Genomic DNA, 21,941 nt, shown 5'->3' on the forward strand with positions numbered 1-21,941 from the left:
AATCAATTGTATTCCACGTGATTTGTAACGCTTCACAGCATTTAAACTTGAACATGAAAGCAAAATTCATTTTTAATGTCGCTGAACTGGATGTGTGTGTTTCCCAGTCATTTAAGGGTAATCACAACATGCTTTAAGTTAAAGCTTTTATGTGAGTCACAAAGTGACATGGATTTTAACATAAATTAATCACTGTCATGGTAAAAGGTAACACCCCAGGACATTTTTTGACTTTTTGCAGAATATTTCAAGAAACACAAACTTTATTTTATCAATATTGATGGGGAAAACGTGATATAATAAATAGAATGCACAATTTACATTTTGTAGTCCTTTGTGTAATTTAATTGTATATTTCATGTGTTAACACTCAACCTCAAATACCAAAATTTGATTCAGCTGCACCAGATCAGGTGCAAATTATTTAAATTTTGATAAAGAGATTCTTGGAGGATCCAAACCTCAGACATTTAGTTTGATTTGTGGTATCACCATTCCTAGATTAAAAGTGCACTGTCTCTGAGGCCTTTAGAAAAATGGGTCTGTGAATGGATTTAAAAAGATGACCAAATAATTGGACATCAATTAATTCACTGTTTGGAAAATCATCTACAAGTGAAGACGATATAAAACAACTGGAAACTTGCTTAAACCAGGCCTCCCCTGCAAGTTGAGATCAAGAGCAGAATCCAAGATCCTGAAATAAGTTTCTAAGAAACCCAGAATTTAATCACAGGAACTACTGAAAGCTCTTGCCAGTGTTGTCAAAGTGCATGACGTTAACCCTGGGGAACCCTGTAGCTGGTGCAGTAGCTCCAAAGTTCCACTGGAAACTTCTGTTATATGGAAGTACAATGGTTAGCTTTGGACACAAGTACCTACTATGAATGGGTCCATTTATACACAACTAGAACTGTGGCTGCAGTCAAAAATGAAACCTTGAGACTTCTGGAATAATATGCTCTGGGCAGACAAGGCAGAGATAATTATTTGCTCACAAAACCAGAAGCCATGCAAGGCGAAAACCAAAGACCGTTTTTTGCCTAAATAACATGATAAACCCTGTAAAGAATGGTGGTGGAAATGTTATGGTTTAGGGCTACTTTGCTGCATTAAGGTCTTAGCATAGAATCCACTATGAATTCTTCATTGTACCAGGATGCTTTGACCAGCTGCCAGAAGATTGAAGCTCAGCTGAAAGTGGACCTTGTAACATGATTGACCCTAAACATTCCAATAAATCCTTCAATGTATGGCTGAAAAAAATGATGGTTCTGGTATGGCCAATTCAAAGCCTCCTGGATCTAAAGCCTTTTGAGATACTGCGGGGGGAATTTGAAATAACTGTCCATATTAACCCCCCCCCAATATGACACAGCTAAAAAAATCTGCCTGAAGGAGTAGGCAAAAAATTCTCAGTCAATTTCAGAGAAATCGTTGAGGTTGTTTATGCCAAAGAGGGCAATACCAGGTATTAGATCCAAGGGTATTACATTTTTCAAGAAGGAAACTGCATATCTGTTAATAAAATCTGTTTTTCATAGTTTTTTTTTTTTTTCAATTACATTTACACACAGTAGACTCACCGTTTTTTTGTCATTTGTTGTTATTTGTTGTTATTCTGTGTTCTTTTGAGTAACCAATTTCATTCATCTGTTACCATGGAAATTGTAACACTGAACACCATTCCCCAGCATTGATCTTTTTTTTTTTTTTTTTTTGAGTAGAGATCCATTAGAAAATAATGAAATGAACCAGTACTTGCAGTACATGCATAGGACCACAATAAGAACATAGAATATGATTTTTATAGTGTTCCATTTAAGTGTTGTGCATTCTAATATCCTTATGCAGTCTGATCAAGTGTGCAAAGCCATCACAAAATTACTGCAGTAGCTATTGTCATCTATTGTACATGTAGGGTTGCCACCTTTTCTGAAAAAAATACTGGCCTTCCTATAGATTTATGTTTTTTCCCCTATAAATAACATTGGGATTAACCATCATTTTTACCGGCCAGGTGGCAACCCTATGTACAGTGGTGTGAAAAACTATTTGCCCCCTTCCTGATTTCTTATTCTTTTGCATGTTTGTCACACTTAAATGTTTCTGCTCATCAAAAACCGTTAACTATTAGTCAAAGATAACATAATTGAACACAAAATGCAGTTTTTAAATGAAGGTTTATGTTATTAAGGGAGAAAAAAAACTCCAAATCTACATGGGCCTGTGTGAAAAAGTGATTGCCCCCCTTGTTAAAAAATAACTTAACTGTGGTTTATCACACCTGAGTTCAATTTCAAAGGTTATAAAGCCATTTCTAAAGCTTTGGGACTCCAGCGAACCACAGTGAGAGCCATTATCCACAAATGGCAAAAACATGGAACAGTGGTGAACCTTCCCAGGAGTGGCCGGCCGACCAAAATTACCCCAAGAGCGCAGAGACAACTCATCCGAGAGGCCACAAAAGACCCCAGGACAACATCTAAAGAACTGCAGGCCTCACTTGCCTCAATTAAGGTCAGTGTTCACAACTCCACCATAAGAAAGAGACTGGGCAAAAACAGCCTGCATGGCAGATTTCCAAGGCGCAAACCACTTTTAAGCAAAAATAACATTAAGGCTCGTCTCAATTTTGCTAAAAAACATCTCAATGATTGCCAAGACTTTTGGGAAAATACCTTGTGGACCGACGAGACAAAAGTTGAACTTTTTGGAAGGTGCGCGTCCCGTTACATCTGGCGTAAAAGTAACACAGCATTTCAGAAAAAGAACATCATACCAACAGTAAAATATGGTGGTGGTAGTGTGATGGTCTGGGGTTGTTTTGCTGCTTCAGGACCTGGAAGACTTGCTGTGATAGATGGAACCATGAATTCTACTGTCTACCAGAAAATCCTGAAGGAGAATGTCCGGCCATCTGTTCGTCAACTCAAGCTGAAGCGATCTTGGGTTCTGCAGCAGGACAATGACCCAAAACACACCAGCAAATCCACCTCTGAATGGCTGAAGAAAAACAAAATGAAGACTTTGGAGTGGCCTAGTCAAAGTCCTGACCTGAATCCTATTGAGATGTTGTGGCATGACCTTAAAAAGGCGGTTCATGCTAGAAAACCCTCAAATAAAGCTGAATTACAACAATTCTGCAAAGATGAGTGGGCCAAAATTCCTCCAGAGCGCTGTAAAAGACTCGTTGCAAGTTATCGCAAACGCTTGATTGCAGTTATTGCTGCTATGGTTGGCCCAACCAGTTATTAGGTTCAAGGGGCAATTACTTTTTCACACAGGTTTGGATTTCTTTTCTCCCTAAATAATAAAAACCCTCATTTAAAAACTGCATTTTGTGTTTACTTGTGTTATCTTTGACTAATAGTTAAATGTGTTTGATGATCAGAAACATTTTGTGTGACAAACATGCAAAAGAATAAGAAATCAGGAAGGGGGCAAATAGTTTTTCACACCACTGTACATGATAATAAATAAAAACATAAACATATGTTTGGTAGGATATTTATAGATAGTTTACCTTTTCTTTTCACATAAATTACTTCCTGTTGTTTTGCAACAAGTAATATATTTAAATATCTTTGAGTTAGGCTGTGTATTTTATGCATACAGTATCTACAGTTTTATAAATGTCATTCACAGTTCCAATATATCTCAGCACCAAGGTTGATTAATATTTTTTTCTCTACAGGCTAAAAGCTTAAAATCTGAAAAACAAAGTTTCTTTAATAAGATGTTGGAAGGAAATGTACGTTTAGGAAAGCTCGAAGAATTAGTGAAGGTATGTTTTTGAATCTTGAAAGTCTATATATTGTGTTTTTTTGTTTCCTCTTTTGCATTAAAGGTGCTCTTTTAGCAGTTATAGGAAAGATGCCTTGCCTTCATGGGGATGAAGTGTTCGGTGTTTAAAAATGATACCTACAGAATGTAAAATAGAATGTTTAGGTGTTTTACTATCAATCTTCTATGGCTAGCTATAATCAGGATTCCTACCAAGTGTACTAAATACACAAGCCCCGTAAAGGTATTCTGTCATGGGGGAAAATGTTTTTTTTTCAAAGGCATCAGTTAATAGTGCTGCTCCAGCAAACTTCTGCATTGAAATACGTTTCTCAAAAGAGCAAACATATTTTTTTTTTAAATCTGACACGGGGCTAGACATATCAGTTTCCCAGCTGCCCCCAGTCATGTGACTTGTGTACTGATAAACTTCAGTCATTCCTCCTTACTGCTGCACTGCAAGTTGCTGTGCTATCACCCCTCCTCCCCCAACAGCAGCCTAACAACAGAACAATGGGAAGGTAAACAGAAAGCAGCTCACTGACACAAGATACCAGCAGCCTGGCAGATCTAAGAACAGCATCAAAAGTAAAATCCAGGTCCCACTGCGACACATTGTTACATTGAGTAGGAGAAACAACAGCCTGCCAGAAAGCAATTCCATCCAAAAGTGCTGACTCTTTCTGAAAGTACATGACCAGGCAAAATCACCTGAGATGGCACACCAATATTACAACTAAAAAAATACAATTGCTGGTTCAGGAATGAAATGTTATATTGTAGAGTGAAGTATTTGCAGTGTAAACAATGTAATTTAGAGATAAAAACTACTACATCATAAAAATCATGACGGAATCCCTTTAAGTGGTTCTAAATGAACATCAGTATTTGATTTTGCCCTTAGAGGCCCTTTTAAATTCTATGCATTTTCTAAAATTTTTATAATGTAGTCCTGATGCATATTATCATTGAGCATTATAAATATGTGCACAATTCTTTAGTAAATAACAAGCAGTTTAATGTGTTCAAAGAACTGTCAAAATTAAGCAGCGACAAGGATTGTACTGGTTACTGACAATTAATCTGGCTAAAATAGATGCTTCAAATGGAAAAGCTGAAGATTGTAAAACATAATATGAAATTTCTCAGCTTTATAATAAGCAATTAGTGCAAAACTCAAACTACTTAACCCTCTAATGAATGTTTAATGAGGACATTGATAAAGCTGACAAAAGTCTACATTATTTCTTTTGCACCAGAAAAGTAATGATTACCAGAATGTTTACAGTATAAATGTAAAACAGTACTGCAATGTATATGTCATCACAGTTGCCATTATATGGAATTGTTTTCCGTGGCCCTTACAGAGAACATTGTACTAGTCATAACACCATGTATTCCATATGGCACAAGGATATTCTCTTCTGCCTCTCATTGTAGTCAGTAGGAACCACATGAAAGCACTAGTCAGAAAATGCTCTTACACACATTTTAAGAAGAGATTTGCCTACAAACCATTACTGCTAGAATGAGATTCCCTTTGAACACGATAGAATATGGTAGAATATGGAGGGCAGTTTTAGGTCTTTGATGCCCGAGGACTATGGCCTATATTTCTTTCTAAAATACACGCTGGAGAATATGCACAAGAGTCGTCCTGTGTCCCATTGGTCTACTACTGCATAATGCAGCCTAGGGGAGCCTCCAGACTGTAGTAAGCAAAGATGGCTATCCTATAATTGCATTGGCTGCAACTAAGACTTTACTGGTGTGCACAAATACAATAAAGCTTATCCAGCTTTAATGTGGAGGTACATACAAGGATACAGATCTCTGCCAATCAAACAAAAATGTCACATTCAGACATCCTGATTACTTGTGTGGGGTTTAAAGTTACTATTTCGAGCTACTAAATCCTGCAGCTAGTTCATTGTTAGGTTGTCTTTAATAGCATTATATCAGTGTTTTACATTTTCTGTTATGTAGTCTGTAACTGTTTGAGAACTAGATTGTGTATATTCAAAGGAACACTTTTTATACGTTTGTATTGTACATCCAACCCTTTGTGGCCTACCATGGAAACGGGAGCCATTAAGCATGCTCAGGCTTTGTAATATTCCCAGAAGGCACTTACATCCCATCTGGTAAGTTTTTTTTCATAGTCTATAGTCCTAGCTTCTCGACAATAAAGGGAGGCTGTCTCGCTGTAGCTGTCAGTTTTGATCAGTCGTTTCATAATACTGTCACTCACTGTAATACTTGGTGAACAGCTGGCTTTGCTGCTATATTCAGTGGTGTCCTGTCAGAGAATGTGCCACTGGTATTGTGCCTCTCTAAATTAAATTAAAACATTACATTCATTTCATGATCCTTTATAAAAGCAATAATTACAAGCATGGGATCCATTACCTGGAACCCAGTTATCCAGAAAGCTGAGAATTATGAGAAGCCCATCTCCCATAGACTCCATTATAATCAAATAACTCATAATAAATTTTCAAAAAATATTTCCTTTTTCTCTGTAATTAGAAAACTGTAAAAATGTACCTTGTACATGATCCTAATTAAGATACAATTAATCTTTATTGGAATCCTATTGGGTTTATTTAATGATTATTAAATTATTTTCAATTAGACTTAAGATATGGAGATCCAAATTACGGAAAGACCCCTTATCCAGAAAACCCCCTGATCATTCTGGATAACAGGTCCCATATCTGCACTTGGCATGTGTAGAACAGCAAGTGAGAAGTCTTACGGGCGCGTTTGATCTTTAAACAAGGTACCACACATTAATTCACGCAGATCTTCATGTGTGAGCTTTAACCAGGTTATTCTACTGACAAGTATACAGCACAAAAATCTCCTTTCAGTATATTTTAAAACTGCAAAGTCATCATATGTAGATCAAACATATATCAAAATTACAGTTTAATATTGGCTATACATGCCTAGCCAACTTTACATGTTTTCACTGGTTCTGTAGCGTGCTATTATAGGCTGTAGTTAACAAAAAATATTTATCACTTGAACAGTTATTTATGCAGTATGGCATTTTGTCAACTTCTTGAGCAATCACACATTCCTTGGCACAGGCACTGACAGAAGCCATATACAAGGCATATAGTTAGACTAGAAGGAACAAGACTAACACATACTATCCCAAGAGTGACTTTCTGAATTACAAGCAGGTAAATTCCAAGAGGAAGGGAGCCAAAATAGAAAAATCCAAGAAGCCAGACTAGTATTCTTGGCACGTGGTTGCAGAGTTTGGAGAAAAGGTCATGATCTATTTGGCCCTGTGAGCTTACAGAAGCAGATTCAATACTCTGTTCAGCATAGTAGTCAGAAAGGGTGTTTTGACTTGGCGTCTGAATAGAGTCTCTTTGTACTTCCATTATTGTTATCACTAAACAGTTTGAAGATCCATGAGATGGGCTAGATGAAGCAAGATTTTTAGGTGTCAAAACCACCTCATTGCATTTAGAACTACATTGCGCCTTGTTTTTTTCACTGAGTTTACAGATAATATTGGTATCATCCGGCAATCCTTCCACTTCATCTTCCTGCAGTTCAGTCTCATTGCGACAGAATGGACAGCAAATGCATGGGGAGCCGTCTCCTATATTAAGTATTTTTGTTAGACATCTAGCACATACACGGTGAAGGCAATCTAAAATTTTGGGTTTGCGACTATTAGCATTAAATCTCTGATAGCATATTTTGCATTCCAGTTCTTCAGTTGTGAGCTTTTCTTCCACTGTCATCTTTACAGCAAGATGTCATTTATAGTTGTCCACTAGGTACCTTGTTTATGGCGAAGTAGCATTTTATACAGCTTTGGATTTCTAAAAAAGACATGGAATAAGCATAGTCATTAAGGGAAAATAATACATTTCATGCACTGTCCAATGTGTCTGCATTCAAACTATTTTAACAAAGTTTTCTCCATGCCAACAAATACAAATCCATATAAATGGTTTCTTTATCCTGCAAAAGGTTAGAACCCATGTTGGATTAACAGCATGAGGCCGCTCTTTGGCTGCCATTTCTCATTCATCAAAATGTCACAATAATGACATGCTGCCTGCAGTGACATGCTTTTCTAGATTGTACAGTCCTATTTTAACTATTATACATTCACAACTGCATCTCGAGCAGAATACACAGTAGGCATGCTTCTGACAACACTCTGTAAATGGCTTTTCTGTATAAATCATTTCTAAATGGTATTTCCTCTGACCTGACTGTACCAGAAGTCTGTTCTGGTACAATCAGCTGACTTCTGCTATATTGTTGCACAAAGCCTGCTTGAATTAATCTGTACTAACATCAAGTACGAGTTTGCTGGTTGCATCTATTTTGATGCACGAGACTTGGGTGCATTGGGTGTAAAGAAACACTATCCTTAACACACGTTTTAAGCAATTACAGGGCTTCCTTTGCAGTTTGCACCTGCGAGAACTAATATTTTGCCAATAGAGGTGCACACATGTAAAGGAAATGCCCATGTGCCGCCCCCTTTTGCTGCAGAAAAGTGCCTATAAATGGCTGGTGAATATCGTGTATCTGACTCAAATTTTGTTTTCCATATTACAAATTGCAATTTTTTTTTTAACACTTTGAGTAGGTTTAGCTAATTGGCCCTTATATCTGTTTGTCCAGCAACTGCAAACTATTTCTCAGAATTTTTATATGGAAATGTTTTCTATCCTGTAGCGGAGTACAGCGACATGAATAATATTTGATCTCTATCAGGAATTAAATACTAAAGCCACTGTATTCCAATTCTAACCAGCTTATTTATGTGCAAATGTGGGCCTAACAGCCCAAGCAGCACCAAAGGCTACAAAGAAGCTTATTTATATAAGCTATAATGTACTTGTGGAGCAGTTTTTTTCAGTGCAGGTTTATGATGCAATATAGATATATAGAAACACAAATCCCCTTCTTTGTTTTACTATAACTAAACCTTTAATCCTGCACATGTAGTATTACAGTGGGACATGTACACACTTGCTCCACTAGCTCAGGTGATCTGAATAATATGAATTATATACTATAGCACATTACATTGAATATATTAACATCAGTGCCTGCCCCAGTGGGTCTTACAGTCTAAAGTAACTTTATCATTCACACACACTATGGTCAATTTTATAAGAACTGTTAACTTGCTGTTAACTTGTCTGTGTGTTTTTTTGGAGTGGTAGGGAGCAGAGAATCTTGAGGAAAGCCACACAAGCAAGGGGAGAATATACAAATTTAGTTCTGATAGTTCCCTGGCTGGAATGGAACCTAGGACCCTAGCGCTGCAACCTAAGAATTTTGCCAGCCAGTATAACTCATTTGTACCTGAGCAAATGAATTAATTTAGCAAGGTAGACACCATGTGCAAGAAGTATGATATCAACAGTAAGCACAACTAGTGTTGTTCTCAGCTGCTGACAATATAAAAAAAGATATTCTAGAGAGGATAGTGTGCCACACACAAATACTCTTGTCATGCAAATTGTGAGTCAGCTAGAAATGTCAAGGCATGGCACATTATGTGATGGATAAATGAAAAGAAAGCAACAAGCTACATTAGTGCATCAGCAGATAAATGTGTAGGTGGCAATGGAAGTGTAAGCTTTTAACCTGTCATTTTGGAGGCTGGGAGTTATAGTACAACCACAGCTAAGGTGGCACAGTTTTGGAATAGTACTTGTCTAGACAAAAACAAAATATTTAAAGGGGAAGGTCAACCTAGATAAGTCTGTTCTAAAAAAAAAAAAAAAGCATTTCCACTGGAATCCATTTTCATGGTTTTGAGAATAATTAGAGTTCCTATTCTGCTTCTTACCAGCTTGATATAAAAATAAAATGCTGTCTAGTTGTTCGAGTCACTGACCTGGACAACCAAAGCAGAAAAAGATTGAGTGTGAGACTTCAGTTGCATTGTGTTTTTATTGCTTCTCTTTCTGCTGAGGCCCTCAGCTATTCTTATATTGTGACTTCCATGTTTAGGTTTAGCCCTTGCAATTGCAATTTCAGTTCCAAATCTATAAACTGTGGAAAAAATTCAGAATTTAAATTATTAATTGCAGTTTATCGGAGATCATTATCTACAGCATACTACAATTTAATTGGTTAGTTAAGCCCAACTACCCCTTTAAGTAGGAAAACAGAATAACCACCAATTTTCAAGTTATCGTATTCCATCATGATACTATTGTGATACATGATACTGTTGACTAAGAGATAACTCCCGAAACGCGTCAGGTTTTTACCAGCAGGAATTCCAATAAACCCTATTTTCAGAAGTGCCGTCTGCCTTTCGAGTTATTGTTGTGACACTTTAGTCTAATTTACCAAACAGATGCCAATTTGCATCCATATAAGTACATCACGTACAAGTTGCGATGCTTGCAACTTAGTTTTGCCTGCAGTTGCGCTGGAATTCTGGGGGGAAAACGACGTCAACTAAAATGGCAGCTCCCCTGTTTTATAATAAAAACAGTAAATAAGATTAAATAGAAATTATCCATTTTACAGATTCTTTTTCCCCAGTCATTATTTTAAACAATAACTTTCGATAGGTTTCAAAAAATTAAACTGCATTATTGAAGAGCTTGACTTGTCTATTTATTGCTTTGGTCTGAAACTATGGTAAAAAAGAGAATATTATGGCAGTGGCTTTATTTTAGGTGAGAGTGGCAAGCTTATACAGGTATTTGGTCCGTTATCTAGAAACCTGTAATCCAAAAAGCTCCATATTACGGGGAGGTCATCTCCATTTTAATCAAATAATTTTAAAATTTTAAACATGTTCCTTTTTCTCTGTAATCGTAAATAAATATTTGATACTTGATCGCACCTAAGATATAATTAATCCTTATTCGAGACAAACAATCTAATTGGGTTTATTTAATGTTTAAACAATTCTTTTAGCAGGTTTAAAGTATCCAAATCACAGAGTTACTCCTTATCCTGAAACCACAAGTCCCAAGCATTCTGAATAACAAGTCCCATATCTGTAGTCTTTAGTACAGTTGCCTTGTTATTAAGTTGCAAGTGTTGCCGGTATTGGAATGCATGTTCGGACCGGTCTGTGGTCTGTTCTAGAAAGTGTTACCCCACTTCCATTTCTGACAGTGTTAACTCTGTTACATGCTTATCCATTGATTGATCTCATTCACTACACTTCCTTGGCAGCTTGAGTCTGTGATCAGTGAAGCAGAGGACCCACAGACGTACTAAAATAACTCATCTGGATCTGAAGCTTCATTTATGAACCAATTCATATCAGTGCTGTGGGACATGAAGGATGTAGTCCCTACTCTGTTAACATGTTAGTAATGCAGATCCTATGTGAAATCTATTGCATCCATTAGCTAACAGAACACTGGCTAATTAGATACATGACTCATAGCATTAAAGGCTTTCATTACAGTGTGCTTTTAGGTAAACCTGTTTCAGTTCAGCTTTAAGTTGCCTTTCTATAGCAAAGACTATTCTGCAGTCTGTTTCATGCTTGTAGTATGGGGTATATCCTATACAAGTTTAGTGGTGTACATGTTAATTAGAGTAATCACACAGCAAAGGCTTAACACAGGGGAATGCCCTCACACTCCACAGTCTATCAAGGAATGCTATTGAAAACAACACAGATCTATATTTATTAACAATTTCCTCTCCGGGGAGGTTCGGGATTGACATTGTTTCCTGGGAGGACATGGTTGACCTGTTAATATATGACCTTGAGAGTCTCTAGAGGGGTCATGAGTCAGAACTATTTAATTCTCCTTGCAGCATGTTTTGAGCTATTAATAATAAAAATCAGAAAGTAATAAAATATGCATTAATGTGTTTGTGTTAAAAGTCAGAGGAGTTAGATTTTGTGTGCAAAGATGTATCTACTTACCTCATGTGATGCATAACAAATGCATAAGTCAATTTTGTTTCCTATTAAATCTTCAATCAATAGGACGTCTGCTTTAAATATATTTTAAGGAAACAGCTACCTCTTTTGCTGTTGTGAAATGGATTTTACACTGACATTCTAGTCAGCATTATTTGCTATATAGAACATATTGGGGACGAGTTAGGGTTGATAATTAAACAGATTTTGTATATTTAAAAAGACCCACCTGACTTATTATTCTAGCAACTCCTCATTGAGCCGAAACATTAGCTGAGCATGGGTGCTGTATTTTAAGCATCCTTGCAAACTGCACACTCATTTCAATTGTTACAGGTGTACAAGAAGAAGGCTGCTGGAAAACTGCAAGACATCAGCCACAGACTGTCAGAGCAGGAGGAAGACTTTGCAGGGAAAGCAGTCCAGTATCAGCGTGAAATGAGGCACCTCCAGCGGCTGCTGCAAGATAGACAGGAAACCCTTGATGAAGTGTTGCAGCAGAAAAGGTAAGTCAGTCACAGCGAAAAACAAACCATTTAGACATGTCTGTTGGAAGGAGGGCAGCTGCAGGGCTGTGGGCACTTGGCTTTTCATCTTGGTCCCATCTGCCGAGGCTCTGCTCTCTCTCATGTGGTTTGTGTACAATTCATACAGAAAATGGTGGATACCCTCCTCCCACCCCCAAAAGAAGCCCAGCTGCAGAAAGATAATCACTAAGAATCTGTAGTCATGGCAAGGTCTGTGTCTAAGCAGAAGACACTGTTCAGACAAATGTATAGTCTGCTAAGGAATAAGTTTCCAAAGCCAAGCTGAAAGCTACAAAAGCAGAGTTAGAGAAAGCACTTAAAGGGTTTTATTTCAATATTTTTATTACTATGGATATGGCATTTATACACACAATACTTGTTATGACTGATGGGCTGATATATGACAGATTGTTTTATGTTTAACTGAGTAGTAACTATCATTATCGATTGTTGTTGCTTTAAAAAAGGAAAAAATCGGTCATAAATGAGCCACATTGACTGATTTCTGGATTTTTGCAGACAGAAAAAATGCCTTATGTAACATTCACCAGAGTCATAACAAAGATCAGATTTAATAATCTCCATTTTACATCGGAAACAATCATTCCAGTGTGGAACAGAGTTTGTACAAATCGTTAAACCCCAAATTAATTTACAGATGGAATTAACAATTCAGGGGGTGTTAGAGCTTAGCACTGTCACTAACCGCTAACACCGCATGTAACAGAAAGGAATGGAACTTAAAACCGTTAAATACGCTCTGACCAACTGATCAAGATGGTAAACACTTTTCGAACAATCAGGGAAGAGGAAAAAAAATAGCAAAATCTGTAATCAATAGTAAATATTTCCCTTACAGTAAATAATGGTTCATTGATCCATGTATTCTTTGTTTTTTGCTAGTGTTACAAATCATTTTTTTCTGTGTTCAACTGCAATGCCCTTTGGGTACAGACTTACAGGGCAGAGTTACATCAGTTAACACTTGCATTGCCATACAATGAAATACACGAGAATCTAACACAAATCAAAAAACATATACGATGCATGAATACACATCCCGAATGTGTAAAAAGACTATGGTCTATAATAATTAGAAACTGCAGCTGTCTTCCCTCAGCAAAACAGATGCAGCACCTCTGCTGAAATTAGGGTGTTTTCATGCATTGTTATGCTGTGTTCTGTTTGGTTGTCCTTTAGCAATAACGAAAAAACAACCGTATAAAGATCAATATACGGTACCTGTAATGAATGTATATGCCTGAAATCTAATTGCCACTCTAAATACAACAAACAGCAACAGTAGAGGCATATAAACACAGCTGATCCATTCAGTCCAGCTGCAGTGTCTTTCAATTCAGTATTAATTTGTGATAGGTGCAAGGCTTGTACTTGCTCATTGTGTCAGCAGCCACATCTCAATGTGTTTTTTCATGCTTCTGATAAAGGTGGCAGCATTTGTACTTTAACAATTACAGGGTCTGTCATGCCCTTTACTTCTTTCAGATGTATGGCAATAGTGTGTATAATCTATTTACAGTTATATTTAGATAGGATTAATAGTTGTATCCAGACATAATGGAGGTTTACATTGCATTGCTTAGTAAGCTGTAGCCATTCATAAAATAAACAGATATAAGTTTTAGGCTACTACAAGCCCCCCCCCCCCCAATGTAAATGACTACCCTGATGTTATACATAGAAATAACATAAACCTGTTGCCTTGTCATAAAGAAACAATATTTAGACTTATCTGCAATCTGTAATGTTTAAATTTCTTTATTTCCCAGTTATTATTGTAAAAGCAACTATGTACAGCTGTACAGAAATGCTGGAGCAGATTTCACAAAGTGTGAACTGTTAATCCCTGTGTAAATGAGTAACTGACACTGGTAGATATGCCAGTCGTAATTGCCTTCGGCTCTCAGGAACCACACGCAACCTCCATCTGTCCTGTTATTTGGATGCTGCAGTGAATTCAACAATCAATTTATTGTTTTACTCGTAGGGGTTTGAATAGAATATTACACTTCTGTCAGAGCAGAACGAGAACTCGCTTCATCATATTGTTTCTTTCCTTTAACATGTGGGGCTTGCATTAGCAGAATATTCTGGTTTATGGACAATCCTGCAGGAACCCCAAAGCGCAGATTTAGATTTCCAGCAAATGTAGGCACTATGCTGGAAGTTATAGTTCTCCACAGACTTTACTTTCTGGTTCTTTATACAGTTATTGGAATGAATGTGGAGACAAGCAGAACAGACAATAAAAATGCAGAGTTCATAGAATAGAGTGCAAGCCATGTAACATTTTGGGGAGAACCCCTTCGTCAAACATAACATGGCTTGCACTCCCGCTTTGAATAGTTTGTTCTGTCTCCATGTATAAATGCCAGGGGGTGCTGGTAATTATTGCAGTTCAAACTTTATAAAGATATTAAAATATATAATTTTATATATAGGGTTTATTGCACCACACTTTAGCCAAGAGGCCACATTGAGATTGGGACCATGTGGTAAATGCCAGGTTTGTTTTGTCTTTAAAACAGGACCTGGTTATTTTATCAGGAATGAGAACCTTACAGTATGGCCTGCCCATATATCTCCTTCTACTTCCTCCTCCAAACCCATGCACAACACACTCATGAACATAGTGCAGTAGCACATTAAACTTTTGAACATGATAATCTGCAGTCCAATAAGATCACAGGATGTGTTCAACATGAGCAATTTTTCATCTTTGTGGCTAATTTGTTCTTTGAGCACATTTAAAATATATTTTGCGAACATGCAACTCAACCCACAACTAAAATAAAGTTGCACAGTTTTAGGGGCAGATTTACTAAGGGTCGAATATCGAGGGTTAATTAACCCTCGATATTCGACCAGGAACTAAAATCGTTCGACTTCGAATATCGAAGTCGAACGATTTAGCGCAAATCCTGCGATCGAACGATCGAAGGATTATTCGTTCGATCGAAAGATTAAATCCTTCGAATCGAACGATTCGAAGGATTTTAATCCAACGATCGAAGGAATATCCTTCGATCAAAAAAAACGCAGGCAAGCCTATGGGGACCTTCCCCATAGGCTAACATTGAGTTTAGTAGCTTTTAGCTGCCGAACTAGGGGGTCGAAGTTTTTCTTAAAGAGACAGTACTTCGATTATCGAATGGTCGAATAGTCGAACGATTTTTAGTTCGAATCGTTCGTTTCGAAGTCGAAGTAGTAGTCGAAGGTCGAAGTAGCCCATTCGATGGTCGAAGTAGCCAAAAAAACACTTCGAAATTCGAAGTTTTTTTAATTCGAATCCTTCACTCGAGCTTAGTAAATGTGCCCCTTAATGTTTGCCACAATGCGCAGTGATTGTAATTAAATGTACAGTAATACAATTATAAAATAAAATAAATGTAATGAAATGTTTAAAGCCATTGTTGCAGTTTGTATGGAATAAAGGGATGCCTCAAGGATGGTTGCTGGACTTAGCACAATTAGCACAATTGCCATTACATCATAATACTGACAAACTGCCACTATGTGTAGACCGCAAAGTTCTTATACCTTCCCATATACAGCCTCCTCCTCTCTAGGGATCTCTAAGGGAATGAGGAAAATGAACTTTAGCAAATTCCCTACACATTTGGGACCCAGTGGCTCCAAAGCACCATTTAATCACGGCGCACACACCAGCCGCCCCTATATTGGGAAACCCTAAATTTCCTGCTGGTATCTATCAATCTCAGTTTGAATGGTGGGAACATAACTGTCACTTCAGTACACTCCTTGTTGACACCAAGAGGTGCTTATTCCATAGGGGCCTTAACAGAATTTTTGCTGCCTCCTAATGAAAAGTTTCGGGCCTACCAAATTTTACATTTTATTTTAGCCTGCTGGACCTCCTCAGACTCACATGATACAGTATCATCTTATTGTGAAAGGTGGTGCAAGGCTGGTGTAGCTCCCATAGGTGCAATTTTGTTACTATATAGACCGTTAAACACACCTAGAGTATCTTGGGAAACTGATTTTGGTAAAAAGCTATCAGAAAAAGAGTGGTCTCAAATATGGGGTAGTTACTTAAACACAATTCTCTTAGAGGCTGGAAATAAGATTTTATTCCAATGGTACCTTACCCCAGCTAGAATAGCTAGGATCTATCCGCGGACAAATGAGAATTTTTTCGGGGGGTGTCCCACTCGTGGGACAATGGTCCTGCCCCAAGGTGGTCCATTTCTAGAAACCACTGTACAATTTGACATTTTCTATATTACATATTAATGCCTTTGTAGCTCTTTTAGCTCTTTTAGGCGCTATCCCTGAGGAAGTACCTAAAACCCAATGACAGTTGCTAAACAGCCTTTCATTAACTTTGAGTTGGTAAAAACTAAAATGGACTGGATCCTTTGTAACCAAGCTTTGTTTACCAATACAGGTATGGGATCTGTTATCTGGAAACCTGTTACCTAGAAAGCTCTCCGAATTACAAGGCCTTCTCCCATAGACTCCATTTTATCCAAATAACCCAAATTTTTATAAATCATTTGATTTTTCTCTGTAATAATAAAATAGTACCTCGTATAGGTATGGGACCTGTAATCCAGAATGTTTGGTACCTGGGACTTTCCAGATAACAGATGTTTCTGTAATTTGAATCTTCATACCTTAAGTCTACTAGAAAATCATAAACATTTAATAAAATCCAATAGGCTGGTTTTGCTTCCAATAAGGATAAATAATATCTTAGTACAAGTACAACAAACAGCTGCCTCTCTAAAATGTTTCCCTTACATCATTTGCCTTAAAGTCCGCTTGTGGGACTGTTATGTGGATATAATGTTTGGACCAAATTATGGAAAGATCCGTTATCTTGAAAACCCCAGGTCCCAAGCATTAAAGATAACAGGCCCCATACCTATATATTAAGGTATAAACATAGTATCTTTCAGCAGACTTGGTAACCATGGGTTGAATATAGGTTTCAGGGTATTACCCCCAGACACCTATTGACCTTATAGAAAAGATCCAAAGATTCCATTCCCACAAGCATAGGACGTAAAGGCAAATGATTTAACGGAAACATTCTAGAGAGGCAGCGGTTTATTTTTGGTTAAGTTTTTTATTTATGTTTTTTTCTTTCCTGGTTATGTTTATTTACCTTATAACTTACAATTCATTACTGCAAAATTGTCACAAGATTGTATAGCCATAGGTTCAACCTTCTGCAATGTATAGATACTGTTTTATAATTTGCTTACAAATTTGGATATTGTGACAAGAAGGTATAAAAATAAAGGAAACATTCAATAAAAATATTGATACTAAATGTCTTTAGCTGCTACATTGGGCAAACAATTGTAATAAAAATAAACTGTGCAATCAGCGTTTTTGCTTTGCGGAATGCAAATATTTATTATTTATTTGCAATTTATTTACTCCATGTATATGTTTAATTACATAGAGCTGTAAGAGTTCTATGACCATGCGACTCTCGCTTCCCCAATATTTCAATAACAATTCAGTACACGCTCCAAACAATGCAGTAATGCTTTATTTGGATAATAAGTAGTGCTTCTGGCTGATTTATTGAAAATTTCTGCAAGAACCCTACTAATCCCTCCCATCTGTTCCACTTCCTGCTGCCTCCTTTTCCTAGCATCTAGGCTGACCTGATAGGGAGCTGAAGCCTGTCTTTAAGGGATACTGTCATGGGAAAAAACATTTTTTTCAAAATGAATCAGTTAATAGTGCTGCTCCAGCAGAATTCTGCACTGAAATCCATTTCTCAAAAGAGCAAACAGAATATTTTATATTCAATTTTGAAATCTGACATGGGGCTAGACATTTTGTCAATTTCCCATCTGCCCCAAGTCATGTGACTTGTGCTCTGATAAACTTCAATCACTCTTTACTGCTGTACTGCAAGTTGGAGTGATTTCACCCCCCTCCCTTGTCCCCCACAGCAGCCTAACAAAAGAACAATGGGAACGTAACCAGATAACAGCTCCCTAACACAAGATAACAGCTACCTGGTAGATCTAAGAACAACACTCAATAGTAAAAACCCATGTCTCACTGAGACACATTCAGTTACATTGAGAAGGAAAAACAGCAGCCTGCCAGAAAGCATTTCCCTCCTAAAGTGCAGGCACAAGTCACATGACCAGGGGCAGCTGGGAAAATGACAAAATGTCTAGCCCCATGTCAGATTTCAAAATTGAATATAAAAAAATCTGTTTGCTCTTTTGAGAAATGGATTTCAGTGCAGAAGTCTGCTGGAGCAGCACTATTAACTGATTCATTTTTTTTTAAAAAAAAAATTCCCATGACAGTATCCCTTTAGTTGTGTGACTGTCCCCCTCCTACTGTGCTTTTGTCAGGGACTGATAGGACATGCCCCACCCCTCATTTGAAACTGGGACAGAGACCATAGCAGATCTATAGGAAGCTTCAAAAAAGAGCTATTCTTGAAGATATTAATTTTTAGCCCAGTGTAAAACCATATATTATTCAATATTGCCTACAAGATGAGGTTTTTACTTAGCCTATATGCATATCCAACGTTTCAAGGAAAAAAAAGTAGCGTCACTAGAGGGGGCGGGCCCTGGTGCGTGACACGCAGCCGGGCTCCGCACAGCCGCATTTGTCAGTAGCGCGTGAGCTGCCGGGGGCCCTGAGGGTGTGCGGGCCCTGGCCCGATCGCACCCCCTGCTCCCCCTGTAGTTCCGCCACTGATGGGGACCGAAACGTTGGATATGCATTTGTGAATAAAATATATCACGATTTTCACGAAAAACCTTGGAGTGCGGGTCCATTTATCATGATGTATCATTAAGCTTTTGACCGATGCACCCACTTCTATTAAATCCGGTAAGAGTGCGTTCACCTTTATGGACATTATATATATAGCTATAAACTATATACCGTATACCAATATCTACACTATTTGTAGATTATAGTATCACAATAGCATTTTATGTTGTGCTTGTTCAAAGAATCATCCAAACCATTCTTAAAGGCATTAATAGAATCTGCAATCACATCACCCAGCAGGGCATTCCACAACCCAATAGGATTTTGTTGCCACCAATAAGGATTAATTATATCTTTGTTAAGATCAAGTGCAAGGAACTGTTTTATTATTGCAGAGAAAAAGGAAGTCATTAAAAAAATACAATTATTTGATTAAAATTGAGTCTATGGGAGATGGCCTTCCTGTAATTTGGAGCTTTCTGGATAACATGTCCATTACACAAATGATAGGGCTGTTTTAACGATAAATTCAGTTGCATTACGCCTAACTACATGTGCAGTCTGCTATATATGTTTAGAACTGATTAAGCTATTCAATGTTACATATTTTTGTAGTAGTCAGACCTGGTCAACATCTTTAACTGAAAGTGCACAGCAATGCATTTTATTGCAGCAATACTTTATAGGCATCAATGCAGCATCTATTTATCTAAAAATAAAAGGGGTATTTGCTAAATATATATTGGTATTTGATTTTAGCCTGGAGCATCTGTGTTAGATTAAATCCTATGCTTCCTGCACAGACATGCCTGTATTACAGTATATTAACGTGAGCATATTAGTCCAGACAAATTAACAGCACAGTGTATTAGTCCCAGAATAGTGTTACCACTTCCTTGTGGTGATGATGAATGGTAGCCTTATTTTACACAATTAATGGAGACAACATGGGCACTCTAGTATATACTGTAAGTAAGATATGGCTGAACAGAGGACTTAAATAATTATAAATTATGTAGTTAATTACCGGTGTGTCCAACCTACCCCTTTAAAACCCCCACCCCTCTGCACTCCTGAAATCGAAGAGAAGAATATTTTCTCAGCACATAAATGAAGCACAGGCTTAAAGGACCAGTATCATCATATATACATTGGGAAAAAAACAAAAAAACCACCAAGACAAATTAAACTTTAAAATCGTAAAGCCTTCATTAAGAAATAACTTACTGAAACTCCGCTTCTGCACCTCTTCAGAAAAGTCAACAGGGCAATGATCCATCGTGCGGCGCTCAATTTCTTCTCCCTGGCTATCTCCTTTAAGGAAGGCAGGGTGGAGAAATAGAACGCCGCACGATGGATCGCGATCGCCTTTTCTGAAGAGGAGCGCAAGAGGAGGGTTTTTTTTTTCAATGTATACTAACGAATTTTTTTTTTTTTTTTAAATTTTGATGGTACTTTACTGGTCCTTTAAGGTAGGTCTATGATTTATAGTAAAAGAAGGGTGTCCGTGTCACTTTAAATGCTAACAAGTTGAACGATTGTGTTTTTATTAGGAAGTAGCAATATTGATGATATGCTTCTATGTATGTGTATATATATATATATATATATATATATATATATATATATATTATTCTTGTAAATACAAGCATACACTGTACTGACGCTCTACAAAGCAGAATTTTCCCAGTAGTGTCATTAAATGGTCTTGTGTGTCTGGCAAATGAAAATGATTTTTTATCATCTCAGGAGGCGTCTTGGTACGACTAAAAATAACATGAGGCGGATGAGACCTGATTTGATTTTCATGATTGCTCTTCCAAACAATTAGCTGTTTCTTTTTTTTCTTTTTTTCAAGGCAAGTGGAAGGTGAACTTGAAGTCATCTGGGAATCGACCTCCAATGAAAATAAACAGATGAAGGAGCTTTTACATAATGCTCTCATGCACAACAAGTGGAATACCAGCGAGACTTCACAAGTCTTCCAACACAGTCCTGTCAATGAATTTGGCTTTGCTTACTGTGATGTCAATGCCTCTCCTCGTGAGGATGATCCTATAAAGTAGAGTTAAAGGCAAAAATATCTGTTCTGCATATGTTAGTATCTCTCTTACAGGACACAGATTTCTACTTGCACAGGCCATACATACACTTGCATATATTAATTTATACAGGTTAAGTAGTTTTGTTCACTATTAAACATTCAATTATTTTCAAATTATAAAGCAGGAGTGCAGTAAGGGTGTGATCACATAATTCCTCTTCATTTACCCATATAGATGTACTGTATTAATAGTAGGAATGCACCAAATCGACTTTTTTCGGATTCAACCAAAGCCTGAATCTTTTCACGACAAAACACATTTTGCCCATTTTAAGGCTTCGATTTGGCCAAACACTTGAGAAGGACAGCAGACAAAATCCAGGCAATTAGTGCAAAAGCCCTGCTTGTGAAACAGTGATTGTCCACTCATATACTCTAATGTATTCAAGATGGCCAACTACATAAGTCCACTCTCTCCAGCCCTATACTCAAATTATTTTTTCTTTAATAAAGAAAGCTTGACCAAAATAGAAAACTCAAATTTTTTTTTTTTTTTGGACTTTTCCGAATTGCTAGATTTTTTTCGGGTTATTGTCTTAAAACTCTGAATATTTCAGATTATCGGGCTAAACTCAGCGCAGACCATGATATCTTCAAATTGGAATAGGGACATCTGCCATTGACTTATACATGACTTTGACATGTTTAAGATGGCAGATTTTCAGATCAGTGCTTTTTGCAGCTTCGGGGTATAACACATCTCCAAAAATTCTAGATTTTTTTTTTCCATGGAAAATTTGAGTTTTTGCCCCAAAAAGACCAACCAGAAAAATTTGTGTTTTGGTAAATAACCCCTCAGTCTTCTCTAATTCAGTTAGCATTCTAGTATTTCATTATGGGTTCTATACAGAGTAACATAGTAAGTTAGTTT

General features: G+C 37.3%; 2 protein-coding genes across 2 annotated transcripts in view; one reads left to right on the forward strand and one right to left on the reverse strand.

Moving 5' to 3' along the window:
- cep89.L (centrosomal protein 89 L homeolog) overlaps positions 1 to 21,545 on the forward strand; it is a 77,510-nt gene extending 55,965 nt beyond the window's left edge. The window contains exons 16-18 of the mRNA XM_018258026.2: positions 3,698 to 3,787; positions 12,026 to 12,195; positions 20,825 to 21,545. Coding sequence (XP_018113515.1) covers positions 3,698 to 3,787; positions 12,026 to 12,195; positions 20,825 to 21,032 — 468 coding nt within the window. The 3' untranslated portion in view covers positions 21,033 to 21,545. The remainder of the gene's footprint in view (positions 1 to 3,697; positions 3,788 to 12,025; positions 12,196 to 20,824) is intronic.
- LOC108714119 (E3 ubiquitin-protein ligase RNF182) lies at positions 6,699 to 12,005 on the reverse strand. Its single transcript, XM_041590224.1, has 2 exons — positions 11,919 to 12,005; positions 6,699 to 7,634 (listed from the first exon to the last, which is right to left on the reverse strand). Exon 2 carries the CDS (start codon positions 7,551 to 7,553, stop codon positions 6,846 to 6,848), a length of 708 nt encoding a protein of 235 aa, XP_041446158.1. The 5' UTR covers positions 7,554 to 7,634; positions 11,919 to 12,005; the 3' UTR covers positions 6,699 to 6,845.
- Positions 21,546 to 21,941: the final 396 nt, after the last annotated feature.

This window comes from Xenopus laevis, chromosome 4L (genome assembly GCF_017654675.1).
Source record: "Xenopus laevis strain J_2021 chromosome 4L, Xenopus_laevis_v10.1, whole genome shotgun sequence".
In the NCBI taxonomy this organism is placed as follows: domain Eukaryota; kingdom Metazoa; phylum Chordata; class Amphibia; order Anura; family Pipidae; genus Xenopus; species Xenopus laevis.